Source organism: Danio rerio, chromosome 7 (assembly GCF_049306965.1).
Source record: "Danio rerio strain Tuebingen ecotype United States chromosome 7, GRCz12tu, whole genome shotgun sequence".
In the NCBI taxonomy this organism is placed as follows: domain Eukaryota; kingdom Metazoa; phylum Chordata; class Actinopteri; order Cypriniformes; family Danionidae; genus Danio; species Danio rerio.
The window spans coordinates 35,458,829-35,475,656 of record NC_133182.1 but is presented as its reverse complement, the minus strand read 5'-3'; the positions used below and the strand labels follow the sequence as shown (position 1 = coordinate 35,475,656).

At 35.5% G+C, this 16,828-nt stretch overlaps 1 protein-coding gene across 2 annotated transcripts in view; it reads left to right on the top strand.

Moving 5' to 3' along the window:
* slc6a2 (solute carrier family 6 member 2) overlaps window positions 1-16,814 on the top strand; it is a 32,410-nt gene extending 15,596 nt beyond the window's left edge. For both annotated transcript variants that reach the window (XM_689046.10, XM_009303350.4), the window contains exons 5-15: window positions 1,373-1,511; window positions 1,896-2,030; window positions 2,155-2,258; window positions 5,151-5,275; window positions 5,449-5,561; window positions 5,869-5,997; window positions 7,848-7,947; window positions 8,318-8,418; window positions 10,463-10,630; window positions 13,249-13,320; window positions 13,506-16,814. In XM_689046.10, coding sequence (XP_694138.3) covers window positions 1,373-1,511; window positions 1,896-2,030; window positions 2,155-2,258; window positions 5,151-5,275; window positions 5,449-5,561; window positions 5,869-5,997; window positions 7,848-7,947; window positions 8,318-8,418; window positions 10,463-10,630; window positions 13,249-13,320; window positions 13,506-13,529 — 1,210 coding nt within the window. In that variant the 3' untranslated portion in view covers window positions 13,530-16,814. The remainder of the gene's footprint in view (window positions 1-1,372; window positions 1,512-1,895; window positions 2,031-2,154; window positions 2,259-5,150; window positions 5,276-5,448; window positions 5,562-5,868; window positions 5,998-7,847; window positions 7,948-8,317; window positions 8,419-10,462; window positions 10,631-13,248; window positions 13,321-13,505) is intronic.
* The last annotated feature ends 14 nt before the right edge of the window (window positions 16,815-16,828 follow it).

Genomic DNA, 16,828 nt, shown 5'->3' with positions numbered 1-16,828 from the left:
GAGTGAATCTTCAGTAAGGGACTGGATATACAAACCGATTTGAACGGGGTCAGTTTTGTTTTAAAACTAAACATGATGTTAATTTAGCGAAGTTTAACAAACTAATTTCGAGAGTAGCGCGTGATATAATTGATTACTGCTGGTCTCTTATCTGTAATCATTAGTAAGCCAATCAGATTATTCCAAACTCACTATAAATAGCCCGTCTAGCATTGCTCAGTCCACCCTATTTTCCTCCTTTACCACATGGAGCTCTCAAGAACTACTTGATCTCATACGCCCTTACATGCTTATTGACCAGGTGGGAGCCCTGGGCTCATTTATCTCCAAACTCAGGGTCTCTCCTGGGACAGCATGCCAAACCTGCTAATATTATCAAGCAATATCTAAGTGTGGAATCTTGAAATGTAAATTGATGATCATTTTGCTGTTGTGGCACATAATAAATACCAAATTAACATGATTACATAGTGTTCTTCTTAAAATGTTTACATTTTAAAAACCATGTTTTTTTTTTATAAACACACATAAAAACTATTTTTTTTAAATATTGTTTGTTTATATTGGTCCGCACACATTTACACAAATTTTCGTTTCATATACTATGGTAGATAATATATTTTGTTATTTGCACTTGTTTGCACAATTGAATTATCATGAATTATAATTAAGTATAACTTTTGTATATGATTGTATAACATTTGGTTACATCTTTTTTTTTGTGCAAAATAAACATTCATCAATAAGATACTTAAGTAGATTACAAATCAAGGACTTTTGTTCTTTCACTAAAACAATTTTGAAAAAGAGGACTTTATACTTTTACTGGATAATATTTTATGTAATATAATATATAGTATATGTTATAAAGTGTATTTGTACTTTTACTGAAGTGCATGATTTGTGTAGTTCTTCCAGCACTGGTTCCTTAGGCCAATAAACCTGTATGGTGGTTATTCAAAACCAGTGCTTGTTTGCAGATGAATATTTTACAGTACACTCTTCATTTGCAGCATGACTAGAGCACGTTATAATAATATATTGTTTATTTGTTGTTAAGCATTGCATAATTTGATACCAAAAGTATCCCATTTAATGTTTTTAAATCATTTAACAGTATTTCACCCAGTGGAGTTACAATACATGGTTTGTACATGATCTAAAGTTTAACATTTTTCATTAGTTACATGTTTGTAAAAACCCACAGTCAAACATAAAAAGAGACAAAACAGCATTGGTCTATAAAATATAAAAAAACAGGCAATAAATAAACATAACAAATGATGCAAAATACCACACACATATATACACAAAAATCATGCCATTCAAACAAGTCATTGCTTAATCTCACATATTATTTCTCATCCTCTAGGCGTGGAGTGCTGCATAGTCATGAGAGTAAAGGCATTGGAGATCTGGGTCTTCCTCGCTGGGAGCTCACCATCTGCCTTGTTGTTGTCGCCTTCATCCTCTACTTCAGCCTGTGGAAAGGAGTCAAATCCTCTGGAAAGGTGCAAAAACTCCAGATATAAACAAACTAGAATAATTATTGGTCACACTTCATTTTGATGGTCTGTTTGTTAAAGTAAGCTACATTGCTTCTACATGCCAACTAATTCTCATTAGATTGGAAGTAGACTGTTAGGGTTAGTGTAAGTTGCCATGTACTTGCAGAGTTTTTTTTATAATCAGTTAAATGTCTGTTGAAGCAGCAGAATCAGCAGATATTAAGCAGACAGTCTACTAATACTCAAATGGACCATTAAAATAAAGTGTTACCTAGTTGTGCAATATAGCTGTTTGATTTTAGCCATTTTATCATTGATAGGAATCTCCAGGCATTGGACAGACGTTCACAGAGCCTTATTTGTGTGTGGGTGTGAGTGTGTGTTCAGGTGGTGTATATTACAGCTACTATGCCCTACATAGTGTTGTTGGTGTTGCTGATTCGAGGCATCACTCTCCCTGGTGCAATGAATGGAATCAGGGCATATCTTCACATTGACCTAAAGAAGCTCAATAACCCTCAAGTAAGTTTATGTGACTAGAATCAGTCATTCAGCTTATTTGATGACCTCGTTGCAGAGATATATCACAAACCTAACATATTTTGCGTTTTATAGATGGCTTGTCACTCATTTTTGTTTGCTGCAGGTATGGATTGACGCAGCTACTCAGATTTTCTTTTCTCTAGGAGCGGGGTTTGGAGTCCTCATTGCCTTTTCCAGCTACAATAAATTTAACAATAACTGCTACAGGTATGACAAATCTTTGATACATGTTTGCCAATAATAATATTTGTCCGTGAACAGGTTCAAATCTTACCAGAAGAAGAATTTCAGTATTTATTTCCATTTCGTGTGTAAGCTCATAGTCATTCCAGTGCACTGAGACTGTGAAGCTGTGCCTCATAGGTTGAAGTTCTCATTGGAAAAGCAGCATGTCCCCACCAGAGATAAAACATAGGTAAAGTTGTTAGTGAGACCAGCAGGTGGCAGTCTCCTTGAGGACTTATTGGATAACAGTCAAGATGGTCGGATCATATTACAATATTCGTTTCAACGAAACTGTCTCTGATCAAGTGATTTGAGATGTTGCACCACTCGTTTGTGTGCTGAGAATTGAACCTCATCATATTAATGTTGCATCCCATGATTCAAGAGAAGCAATGTTAAAGAAGGGACACATGAATGCCGAATTTATTAAAAGAACATTAAAATGCAGCTCTTTTAGTAAATCACATAAATGAAAAAGAAACAAAGATTGTGCAGTTTTTCTTTCTGTTAAAGGATAAACTGTCCCAGTGGGCACCTTGATGTGAAAACAACATCAAATTCACATCACACATGATGAAAAAAAACATGTCAAAAATGCTTGATGATGATGATGACAAAACTTGATATCTTTTTGACATCCACACATTGATGCCATTTTAACCAACAAAATAAAAAGAACACAAAAAAGAAGTATACTATAATGAAAGTCCTTTAATTATTATTATTATTATTTTTTGGTTTGTTTTTAATGCCAATGATAATATTATAATGTCAATATGATGTCATTTTAATATCAAGGTAGTCAACTGGCATTAAATCAAGTAGCATTTTTAATAAGTTCATTTTGAAATTAGGGTGTGATGTGCAATGTAAGGTGCTTGATTGAATGTGTATTGCATTTGAAAATCTGAAATGTGCTCAAACAAATGAAAACCAAACCCAACCAAACATGACAGAACCTCAAAACAAAGCTCCCCAAGTTGGCCCTGTAAGTCTATGCAATTGATTACACATTTAAGTAATTCAACCTATTAAAGAAATTCTCAGAAGATAAAGAGCAGGGGTCCTTACACATTAAGTTGAAAAATTAGAAAATACCTTTTTTCAGAGGACATGAACTGTTCACAATTTTAAATTAAAATAGAAAAGACTGGGTGACACGGTGGCTAAGTGGTTAGCACTGTCACCTCACAGCAAGAAGGTCACTGGTTTGATTCCCGGCCAGTTCAGTTGGCATTTCTCTGTGGAGTTTGCATGTTCTCCCCATGTTTGAGTGGGTTTCCTCCGGGTGCTCTGGTTTCCCCCACAGTTCAAAGACATGCGCTATAGGTGAATTGAATAAACTAAATTGGCTGTAGTGTATGTGTGTAAATGAGTGTGTATGGATATTTCTCATTACTGGGTTGCAGCTGAAAGGGCATCCACTGCGTAAAATATTTGCTGGATAAGTTGGCGGTTCATTCAACAACATTTAAAATTAAGTTTCAAAATTCAAGATTTTTTTATTTGTATTTCTTATACTGCTTTTGTCTTCATGTAAACTCCAAAATACACAGGTCTGCCAGGATTATACTGGCCTGGATTTTACAGCAACCGCATTTATAGTCATTTTCATGCATCTGTGCAAAAGGATATCATTTTGCTAATGTTGGCGTCTGTACACAATATAAAAATTGGAAAGGAAACCACTGTAGTAATGTGTAATAATAATTCTTTCAAGTTTGTTTAGATTGATGAAACATTTAATTGGCCAAAGAAGGATAAAGTGGACATTTCAATTAATCTTTCTTCATATAGCGCTCTTTACAATGTAGATTGTGTCAAAGAAGGCTAACATAGATAATGTCATAGTAAATTGAAACTGCTTCAGTCCAGTTTTAATTGTTAGTTCAGTTCAGTGTAGTGTACATGTAAATGTCACTGCTGAAAGCTGAAACAGTAAAGAGCATCGATGCATAACTACGCTGCAGAAGTCTTCACCGATTGATGAAAGTAAAGGGGAAAAAAACGAGAGAAATTAATATTATTTCCTCTAACAATTTTAGTGTTTTGAAAGTGTGAAGAGGCACAGATTGACTGATTCCCTCAAGACTCAATTCCCACTTTGGTTGACTTGAGCTAAATTGTTTGCAATCATGCTTTTGAAACCTTGTCAATGTGTACTACTAAATCATGTTAATGACGCAATAAGCAGTATTGATTTCACATCACAAAATGCTGACGTCTATAGCTGAAACCCCACTGATCCAACAGGTTTTGCTCTCCAGGGCACAGATGTCCTACTAAGACCTGCAATCTACAGTTATGTCAAAATATTTGCTTTTATTTAATAACACAAAATAATGAAAAGCAATAAAAATGTCAGCTTGAAATATTCACGTTCACGTTATTTACATTTAAATAAGCTCATTTTCAGCAGCTTTTTTCACCTCTTTAGCATTTTGGCCACTATGGCAATATGTTGCAAGCAGACGGCTGTCCAGATTTATGCATTTCTTCACAGACTACACTAAACGGTTCCACCCTCAGTCACACACTTTGAAATGATTCAAATCAGACACGATGGACTTGGACTTGGTCTCTGTATAAATTGTTTGGTTATGAAAAAGGCTATTGTAATGTCTAGTCTCTGCAACTGGCAACTGTTGTGGGAACATGAAAACAAGCCTTCAAAAAAAACTGAGCTGAACCTCAAACTTCACAGGAACCATCAAAAACGAGACATGATAGAGGCTTGAGAGAGTCAATGGAGTTAAGCCGCAGCTTTGGCATCGCCTGACTGTGGGTTTAAAGTGTTGTTATGGTCTGAATCCTGCTCAGCAGTTCTTTGAGTTCTGAGGTGTAATGAAAGTTTTCATTTGTGCTTTCTTACAGGGATGCTATCCTGACCAGCACAATAAACTGCGTAACCAGTTTCTTCTCAGGGTTTGCCATCTTCTCAGTACTGGGGTATATGGCTGAACAGCATAAAGTCAATATAAAGGATGTGGCCACTGAGGGTTTGTTTTCCCACATTTTTTTTTTTTTTAATTAATAACTTTAAAGAGCTGCTTCATGTTTTTCGGTGCTATATTGTGCTTTTCTTTTTGTGGTTAAGCAGAGTGTGACTCCAGACACACTTTTTGTGTTGTTTTGTCTGGTCTATGCAGTAATTGTTCATGTCTGTGTGCAGGAGCTGGACTCGTATTTGTAATCTACCCAGAAGCCATCTCAACACTACCAGGAGCTACATTCTTTGCTATAGTCTTTTTCATCATGCTTCTGACCCTTGGAATTGACAGCTCTGTGAGTAAAGTGTGGTCTTATAATGCCTATGTGTACGTACAAAGAATATGGGTAGCACATTATTTTAATGGTCCCTTAGACACCTATTTCAAGTACTTAAACTATTCTTTCGCATAAAAACTGCGGGGAGTGTGTTCAGACAGGAAATTTCAAGCATAAAAAGTTCACTTTAAACACTTGGTTGATACCCAGAAAACATTAAGCGAGGAATGTTCATGTTGGAGCTCAGAAAAACTATAGTCATCTGCGTCTGTCAATGTGGAGTGTGAACTGCTCTTTTTTTGTTATTGTGTTATATTCTGTTTAGATGGGCGGTATGGAGGCAGTACTCACTGGCCTTTCTGATGACTTCAAAATCCTAAAGAGAAACAGAAAGTTATTTACATTCGCTACAGTTGTGGGGACATTCCTAATGGCCCTTCTGTGCGTCACAAATGTAAGTCTGTTTAGACTGTCAAATGTAATTTTGGGGTCAATACCTAACTGTGTTTAGGCCAACACAATCTCACGGCAATTTGTAACTTTTTGATTTAGTGGCTAATCTGTAGTCATTTTTTATGATCTCATTCTTACATTTTTAGTATGATTTGCTCATTCCCCAATGGTAGGGTTAGCGGTGGGGTTTGGGGACATGGATCCCTTTAAAGAAATCATACATTTGCATATTAAACTGTATGAATTTATATAAATTAGCCACTTTTCTGACAACATGTAAAATAGTTAAGTTTCCTTATGAGATCGGGCTGGTTTAGGCATAACATATTTTGAGAATACTATGAAATGCATGTTTAATATGCTTTTAAAATGGATTGTAAATGGATTGGCCCTGTTTACACTAATGAATTTTAGTTTTAAAACGCATAAGTTTTGCTACGGTTAGGTCTTTTGTCCACACTAGCCCAGAGTTTTCAAGCCCTAATGTGAAAATGAAGGCATGGCTGCAGATAGTCTTGCATCCGTTCCTTGTAAGTTCAGACTTTGCAAGGTTGATATTGAAAAAACTCCTGAAGACACGTCTGATAAATCTTCAAAAGGAACAGTTTACTTTATAACGTCATTCGCATCACCCTGACTACACTTTCAGAAATAAAGGTATAGGAATTGTCACTGGGGTGGTACCTTTTCAAACGGTATAGATTTGTACTTAAAGGGTCCATATTGGTACCTCAAAAGTATATATCAGTAACTAAAAATTTTAAGAGGAACACTTTTGTACTTGTTGGGTACTGATATGTTCCCTAAAGGTATTAATAAGGACCATTTAGGTACAAATTTGTACCTTTTGAAAAGGTACCACCCAATGACAGCTCACATACCTTTATTTCTGAGAGTTTACACTGGTACGTTATCTTTTTTATTTTTTATTATTATTATTTTTTAAGATTTATTTTTGGCCTTTTTGCTTTTATTAGATAGGACAGTATTTAGACAGGAAGCGAAGTTGGAGAGAGAGAGGGGGTAGGGAAATGTCCTAAAGCCAGGATTTGAACACGGGACGCCCTGACATGCTACTGCACCATATGTGGACGCGCTAACCACTAGGCTATTGCGCCGACAATGGTATAAGTAAAACGTATTAGTGTAAATGGGGGCCTGTGTCTTTAGTATCAGTATTGGATTGCTACACTGTGGATCATTTCATAGCATACAGTCAAGTCCTTGTGTCATCCAAAACACTTTTATCCAACTGAAAATGGCAGCCACTCTTCTGAAAACAGCCTTTGGTATTTTGCCAATAGTTGTTTTTGAATATAAAAATGTAGACAAAATGTGAAGTGCTTGCTCTGGTTCTAGTTTTGAATGAAAGTAGACAGACCACCAATTGGTCCAGTTTGGTTAGTGAATGTGGTATTGGACCCACCCCTTTTCCACTGTGAATTGATGACTGGGTAAAAAAAAACTACAAAAAGCACTGAAATAACACAAAGAACATGTTTTCACTCTGGGTAACCTGAAAAAAAGAAGAAGAAGAAGAAAGAAAAAAAAACAGCTCTCAGCATGAAACAGATAGTGTCTCATCAAGATGTTTTTCCCTTCTTTTCTTTTCTTTTATTTTCTTCTTATAAGTTAGCCTATGAAAAAATGCTTGGGTGGATACACAGGCTTAGCGGATCACTTTGATAATATGATGGATAATAATTGGTGCATATGTTTGTGTGTGTAAATACATCATTAGAACAGACTGATGTCCACAATGCAAAATTATATGTAAAAAATATAATGATGAATTTCTTACTAGAAGTCCTTTATCCAGCAGCATTTTGTCTTGTATTTTGGTCATTACAGGGAGGGATCTACGTGTTGACCTTATTGGACAAGTACGCTGCAGGGACGTCCATTCTGTTTGGCGTACTGTTTGAGGCCATTGGAGTATCTTGGTTCTATGGTGAGCAGATATGATCTGCATACATTACATGTTTAATCTTCATTCATTTTAAATTGTTTACTGTTGAAAAAGAAGCCTATTATTACATCATTGTGAATATAAACATATACAGGCAAACAAACACAAACAGTTCAAAACCTCAGGAGTTAAACATTTCAAGATTGACACTGCATTCCATGGTGTTGCTTCCTGACATCCAACGCTTCTCATAACTTTCGAACACAGTTCTGTCTGAGAGTGCAGTACAGAGAGTTCAGATCTTTGTTGATACTGAAAGAAGAGAAGACACAAATCAGATAAAGGTCTTGGGTGCCTTTATCTTGATATGATGTCCAGATGCTGTTAATTTCTTTGTGTCTTTGCCCCATAGGCGTGGACAGATTTAGTGAAGACATTGAACGCATGATGGGCTTCAAACCAGGGATCTACTGGAGGCTCTGCTGGAAGTTTGTCAGTCCAGCGTTCTTGCTGGTGAGTGAATATGGACATAACGTACATAACTCGGACCTGATGTCATTTGACTTTCATGGATATAACTATAATTTTCAGGAAAATAAGTTATTTCAAAAACATTATAAAATAGAAAAGCCCTCAACTGAAATAAATGTGATTTCAAACATTATAAGCTTTCGTTTTTACATGTATTACTCCCTTATTTCACAACAAAAGTTTTAAATTCTGCTGAATTCAAAACAGAATGAGAAATGAAAAGTATGAGTCTAAAACAAACCAAAATTATAGTGGCATTCACTATAAAAAAGCAGTTACTATAAACTACAAGGCTAAAATAATTGATTTGAGGAAACACTTAAACTAGTGGTGTGTGGGAAAAGTGCTCTAAATACCCGTGCACATATTTTTCTGTGTGTAATGTAAGGAAATTTAAGATGATAAAAAGAAATGTGACAATAGAATGTCAATTTCTCTGCCACCTTGTTAGTATAAGATTGATTTGACCACTTAACCTAAAAAGTGGTTTGATTTCTGGTACCCTGGAATTGGGGCTTTGTTAATTGTTAATGTAATTGTAAAAGAAAATCAGACTTGGGGTTGCACTCGCTCATGAAGTTATGTAACCCATGGATGTATTTTAGGTATTGATTAGATTGAGTAGGCATTGTAATGGTGCAGTATGAATGGTATAAACATCACAAATGAATGGCTTTTAATCAGCTTTCTTCTCAAAAGGTTTCAGTTGTACATTATACGCATACAGTGCTCAGTATAATCGAGTACACCCCATTTTGAAAATGAATATTTTAATTATTTTTCTCAGTGAATGTGTGCATTTGAACAGATTTATTTAATACAATTATTTTTAGTCCCCAAACGTATTTAGAAATTGAAAGATAAAACTATTAAATTCAAGCAAAATATTGCCAAAAAATTACAACCCATAAAATTTCAACTAAAGTTTAAAGTTTTTTGCTTCTCTTAATTTTTCCCCATTTTTAATTTGTACTTCTTAATTTGTGTTCCCCTAATATATATGTTTGGGTGTACTAGTTTTTGTATTGTTATCGTAAGTTATTTTGTTAGATTAGCTCCAGATTTGGCTTCAGTACCATCTAATCTAATGTACATGCACAAATATAATATTGTTTAGCTTCCTATTAAATATTAATTTGAAGAGACATTTGTGAGGGGTGTACTTATATGCTAAGCACTGTAATAGCACACAATTAAAAAGGATTCCCTCTCTCTCTATTGTATTTTCTGATATGTCAGTAATTATGTCTATTATAATGAATGCCAGCATGCCTAGAGTGATTGTTTTTTTTTTTACTTATATTATTTTATTTTCTAAAAGTAGAATTGACGTGCAGTGCATCTGGAACTGTAAAACTTGATCAAGTTTTTGAAACATCTCAAGGATGATCAGTGGAAACTGATACACCTGTTGCAAAAGCTGTGAATACTTACGTACACTGTAAAAGATGCAGGGTTCCACACAATTCATTAATGTTGTCCCAACACAAATTGATTAAGTTAACTTAACACTTTTTACAAATTTATGTGGATTGAACACAAAAAATTAAGTTGTCCCAATGAAATCTCAAGAATTGTTTCCTTTCAGCTCATTTTAAATAAGTGAACAAGTAAAAAAACCATGTTAGTTTTTATAAATATGCAAAGATGTCAAATAAACTTCTTTACATTGTCATTGTGACCTATTGTTTGTAGACTTTTGAGAATTTTTTATTAATTTTAGAATAAAGCTATATAAGATAAAAATGTAAAGGGCTCTGATAGCTTTCCAAATGCACTGTACTGTATGTAACCTAACCTAAAACAATAGTACTTACAGAATGGCTGGGAACTGTTTTACTCATTGTTCATATAGAACAGTCACCTCATTTGAACTGGAAATACAGCTCAGACTATTGAGTTTTATTATTCATTTAGTCTCAGCAAATAAAAACTGCTTTCCTATGCTGACAATTTTACTCAATTTGCAATATAGCGAACTATTCCTTATTGTTTCTGTACTTCCTGAATTCTCTTTTCTGTGCAGTTAGTGGTGATCGCCAGCATTGTTACCTCCGGACGACTGACATATGATGAATATGTTTTCCCATACTGGGCAGATATGCTGGGCTGGAGCATAGCATTGTCTTCTATGCTGTTTGTACCATTTTACGCCATCTACAAATTCTTTAGTGTGCCAAGCAGTTTTAAAGAGGTTAGTAAACCCACACACACATTGACAATTACTTACTGATATTTTTACATACAGCAATTTATAAGAACTATGCATTTTACAATATTAATATGTATCTCACTTCTATGTACAAGTTTGTCCCCACTACACCTTCATTTACCCCCAAATACACACATTCAGACATAAAATACTGGGTAGTCCACATTTTCATCTGAAAACAGAAATGATAGGTATACTGTAGTTCTAAACATTCAGCTCTTGAAGACAAATTCACTTGGTCCTCCATTAGTGGAGAGGCTCTTATTGCTTATTTCACATATACCCTTCATTGGGGGCTGCAGACTGATCCAAAGCTGCCTTTCCACTGTACACGACAAGCGACAGACCTGAAGTCATAAATTTCCAATTATCTGCATATGCGGAAAATTCGAATCTGATTTGAGCTGCGAATCTGTTAAAATATTTTAACTCCTGCGACTAGACCATATGCGACCGGCCGACTGGAAGTGATGTATTCCAGTGTAGTCCAAGCATGTCCATACATGCCAGATGAGAAAATACTTTTTTTTTTCGTAATTTTTTGAATCAGAAAAAAAGTTTATATTAAAAAACATTCTATTCATAAATGAGTAACAAATAATATAATTTTTTTTAATATTGTCTCCACATTTCCTCCTAATTTTTTTTGCGGTCTATGAGTTTCTAGTATTGTATTCATTCAAGCATGGTAAACACATGGAGTGTAAAGGCTCTTGCATTTGCATCTCTTTATTTCGGACACTGCAAGAATCAGCTTCTCTCCCATGGTGCACAACAAAACTGAAAATTCTGTGTGACTGCCACAAGGGGGCGTATTTAGACAGGCGTGTCCAAATGTCATGTGCAGTGTAAAGATGGCTTAAGTTCTTTGCCCTGCAGTGAGTTTCTCTATTCTATTGTTCTCACTGTTCCTCTTCATCAGGGGGGTAACCTGTAGACTGCCCACCATCATGCTAAAAGCCCTGGTATGCTTTAAACAAAATCAAAGACTGAACTGAAAGCTTCTGAAATTAATTGTTTCATGAACCCAGCCAGACAGGGATTTGCACATTATATATAGATATAGCTGCAATAGTAACAATTATGCATTGGATTCTTATTCATCTTGACATTTAACACTTTATTTACCATTCACTTTCTTTTGGCTTAAGGCTGATTTATACTTCTGCATCAAGCACACACGTATACTCCAGAGCAGCTTTCGTGCGGTCGTATAACCCTCGTCGGGACTGATGCATAGCGCAAGTTCTGTGGTTGCTCAGCTTGGTAGTGGAGACAAATGTGGCCAGTGCTGAGAGCCGCGAGCTTGATGGAGGGAGTGTTTACAAGTGTGAAGTCCTGTGAAGGAGCTCCAGATGAAAACTTTCATTTCGTGTTAACTTCATGATTAAAATTGTTGCATGAATGCTGGTTCTTGCCTCTGAAAGAGTGAGTTTAGCTACAGAAAAAACAAAACACCTGCGAAGAAAACCCGACACAGAGGAACATAAAAACATACTGCCAGCTAGTGTTTCAGAAGTGTAATTGCAGAGCAACACAAACAGCAAGCTGAAGTATAAATGCACGACAACATGCAAGGCAGACACTGTGGGTTATGCCGATCACTCGACGCAGAAGTATAAATCAGCCTTTAGTTCCTGGTTTATCGAGGTCAGCCACAACCCAGAACTGAGAGTACAACCCTCAGAGCTGGAAAAAACAGAAACACTATTCCAATCACACACTACAATCAATTTTATTTTATTCAGTTTGCCTATAGCGCATGTCTTTGGACTGTGGGGAAAACCGGAGCACCCTAAGCAAACCCACACAGACACGGGGAGAACATGCAAACTCCACACAGAAAGACTTAAACCAGTGACATTTTTGCTGTAAGGCAACCATGCTAATCACCACCGTGCTGCTTTTTTATGTACCGATTCCCTTCAAATGTTTGTTTTTATATGATTCTATATGTAAGGGAGTCAACGTCATTCACAAATAAAAGGCAACCAGTAGTGACCAAACCATCAGCCATTGTCAATAAACAGCGATAAAGTCTCTGCTGGTGTGAAAGGGGCTTCACGTTGACTGGTGACTGTGATCAGCCCTGTCCCACTCATCACAAAAATAATAATAATAATAATAATATACAACATCGTCAGATTTTTTTAGGTCTTATTTTCACACACTCTTTTGTTTTCATGCATCAGTAAGAACACTTGGCCAATGAACTTCCAAGCTTCAGTAGATTTCATAAAGGCCATCAAGTGTTCAATGTCCTCAATAAATCTCTCCATGACTTAAATCTGTTTCATGACTCGGTGTGGTCCAAGAAATGTGAGATGTTTTCATCTATAAATGTGTCACTTCCCAAAGCCACAAGCACGCTACTGACATCTGGCTCACTTACTGTTCACACTCATATTTTCCACAAGCAGCAATCAAGCTTAAATGGCTTCAGAGATCATCTATCATACGATATGGAGAATATAATGCCACATTGCCATCTGTTTCTATGCAGATAATTAAGTTACTGTTTAGATTTGTTGTTTATTATTGTGGTGTGTTTATGCCTGGAAAAGTAGTTCACTTTGTGTGTTCGATGTCCTTTATTTCAGAGGTTAGCGTATTGTGTTACTCCAGAACATGAACATCACTTGGTGGCGGAGGGCAATGTCAGACAGTTCAAGGTAAGACCTGGGTACAGTGTTAAAAGTCTCAATATATCTATGCAATCTGAAAACACCAAATCAACTTTCCAAATCTAAGTTGATACAACTCTGCATTTTTACGGTGTAGTAAAGAGATTGAAGCCTATTTGCCAAGAAACAGAATTCTTACATGTTTTATTGTTCATTTTGTCTTATTTTTGCAGCTCAAACATTGGTTAACCATCTGATGAAGCAGTCAGGTGGGAATGACCTCTCTAATGCTACTTGAATGCTGGAGAAGATGTGGTGTGTGTGAAAGAGAAAGGTTTCAGCAAAGGTCTCATGCCATGTGAAAGTATCCCCTGAGAAAAGGACAGAGCGATGCGATGGCTTTGTGCGTTTCCCAACCACACACTATACTGTCCGGTCTGCTCCATTTGTGTTCAGTGGTTGACTTGACTTTTTTATATTGTAAAGCAAAATAAATGTTACGCCTATACTTTTTTAAAATCATACAATTGCATTTTAGTGTTAACATCTCTCTAAAAACATCAGAAACCTTTTAAAACTTTTAAGATGTTCCACTTTTGTGAGACTTTACTTGAAGGGGCGGTTCATAAGACTGTCGTGAAACATTTATTAACATAATATGACATGTTATAAATATGAATGAAATTTTATGACTTCTTATGACAACTGTTATTAAGTGTCATTCACTCAGTTGTCATTTTAAATGAAAAGGTGACATTGTTTGAGATGTCTTTATCATGACCTGACATAAATACATCATAAATTTTGTCTGTCATGACAACTTGACACTACCAAGACAACATAATGTGTCATAAATCTGTTGTAAACATGTTTGATGAGGCCATTAATATATTGTCAACCACATTTTTAACATTTTCTCGACCACAACTACAAAGGTAAAAATTTAATTTGCCATTAATATGTCATTAAACATATTAACAATGCAGTTATTAAATTGTTTGACAGAGTATTGACACATTGATTTTAATTTTAATTACAAATTAATTTTGTTCCACTGAAAAAACTGATCAGAAAATCATTCATGACACAACTATAATGGTCTCATAATGATAATGTTTATGACAGATTTATGACAAGCTTTGCTGTCTTGGTATTGTAAAGTTGTCATGACAAAGACATCTTAAAAATTGTTATCTTTGCATTTAAAATTACATTTACAACTGAGCAAATGACACTTGATGAGTTATCATACTAATAATAAATTAAAAAAAAATATATATATTCTTCATTGATGACGTGTTTTATCATTATTATAAAGGTGTCATGACAGTCTTATGAACACCCCCTTCAAGTAAAGTGTCACTTTTTCCTTTTAAACACTTTTTTTGGGGTCATAGGTTTGCATTTCTGTAACTGTTTGTGAAATGTAAACAACGAAACAAACTAGAGCTATATTATTCTGTATGGCCGGGAAGTTGAATGTGTGTCTATTTGGAGTAAGTGGGTTTGACAGGTTATCTTGCACCGTATTCGTACTGTAGGTCTAGGTAACACACTAAGAAATGGAAACCCCCTTGATATTCCTGGAAATCTTTACGCCGTTAGACAGGCTTGGAGAGTTTTGAGCCATTGCTACAGTATATGTTAGCGTGCAGCTGTGAGTTTCTCACAGTTTACCTTGTTTCCCAAGAATGGTTTGGTTTCACAACAGCTGGCTTACATCAAGGGTCCACCACAAATTATCTCGAGCACATCTTTTCCCTTTTGGACACACCTCACAAAGCAGACATACACCACTGTGTCAGTGCCTTATCTAGCCATAAACTTCCTGTGATTGAGTCACTCATCCTCATGAAGAGAGTGCATGCATGTTCTTTATGACTAAAGCACCTCATTGAGAGGGAGTCTCAATTAACTTCACGCCAAGGGAACTTTATACTTATAGCTATCAAATTGAACTTATATCCAGATTTTAGATTAGAGCTTCCTCTTCTTATAGGCCAATATTTAAAAAGGGATTTTGTTTTTGAGTCCAGGGATCAACATTTACTTATGCCTTGCAGAGGAACAATTATTAAAAGGTTTATTTCGCTGCCTTGTGTCGATTCAAGAATAAACAATATTGTATGAGAGGACCTTATGAGCCCCTAAATAGAACAATTATGAGCCAGATTTACTAACAGCTTGTTCCTGTGGACACCTTCTTTTGGCATTAAAAATACTATATTCAGGGTTTACTTAAGACAGAAAAAAGCTATGAAAAGTACGGACATTTTATTTTATTATCATTGTATTTTTTTTTGGTTTGTTTGTTTGCAGCTGATCTTACTGCATTGTAATTTGTTGGACTTTCTCTTGCAGACAACAGATTTGTTGGAGGAGAGTATTTAAATCTTGCAATGTGATGTCCTAAAGCTTGTTTTTTAATTTCTATCCATGTTTTAATTTCCATTCAAGTCTCAGCATCTGTGTTGTTAGTAGATTACCTGCACCTGATCATCACTGGCTCTGTTTGCTTGCAATCCAATGCTAATTTGCATCGGTCATTATGGAAATGAGCTGAGAGAACATCTATGTTTTAATTTGCACATTGTTGCAGGAGTTCAAACTCACATTGGTGCTTTAATAGATTGCACTAATTTGATCTGTTCAGTAAATCTGGCCCTATATTCTAAATTAAAAGTCCTGCCGACCATGTCAAACATTCTTGGGCCACACTAGGCTGGGCTATTAAGTTTGAATTGTGCTTGATATGACAAAAGTTGCATCGATAATCTATTTACACCGTACACTGAAAATTCTAGTAATTGAGCTTTTCGTGGTACATTCCCATTATCACATGGTCCTTTTGAACATTTCAGGCTGTTTATGGGTTGTGTGTGTGTGTGTGTGTGTGTGTGTGCGCGCGTGTCTATGTAAGTGTGCGAGTATAGATAACAAATTAGGTTCTCAATCCAGTCAAGATCATTGATCTGTGTATTTGTTTTGTCTCAAGATAACGCATACATTTTGTGGTTCACTGTGGCTTTCTCATTTTAAGTATTTAAAAATTTCAAAGTGCCAAAATCAACTCCCTTAATGTTTGTTTGTGCTTAATTTATTTGTGTACAATCATTTGAAATACAAAAAAAGATGGTAAACACGATCACTAGTAGGAAGCAAGCAACATATTTCGAATATGAAATATAAAGAGATACAAATCTATTCTTTTGTTATATATCTAATATTGTATGTATCAAATTCTTTATAAAACGTGAATGTAAAACATTTTAAGCAAAGTGTCTACTGTTATATCATGCTGTGTGATGTCGGTAAAGTTATAAATATTCAGAAATGTACTATTATTCCGTGTAACCAGGGGTGACATAACCACATGAATGTAAACGGAGCAGCTCTGGCGTTTCTGAGTGATGCTTTCAGAATAATGTGTACAACTAAAAATTCGTCCTTTTGATTGTGAGTGACAAATATATATGAAGAAGTCAAAATATGCACATTATAACAATAAAGTCAATTCCAGTACACATACAGATAGAACTCAATATTGGTCTTTTCT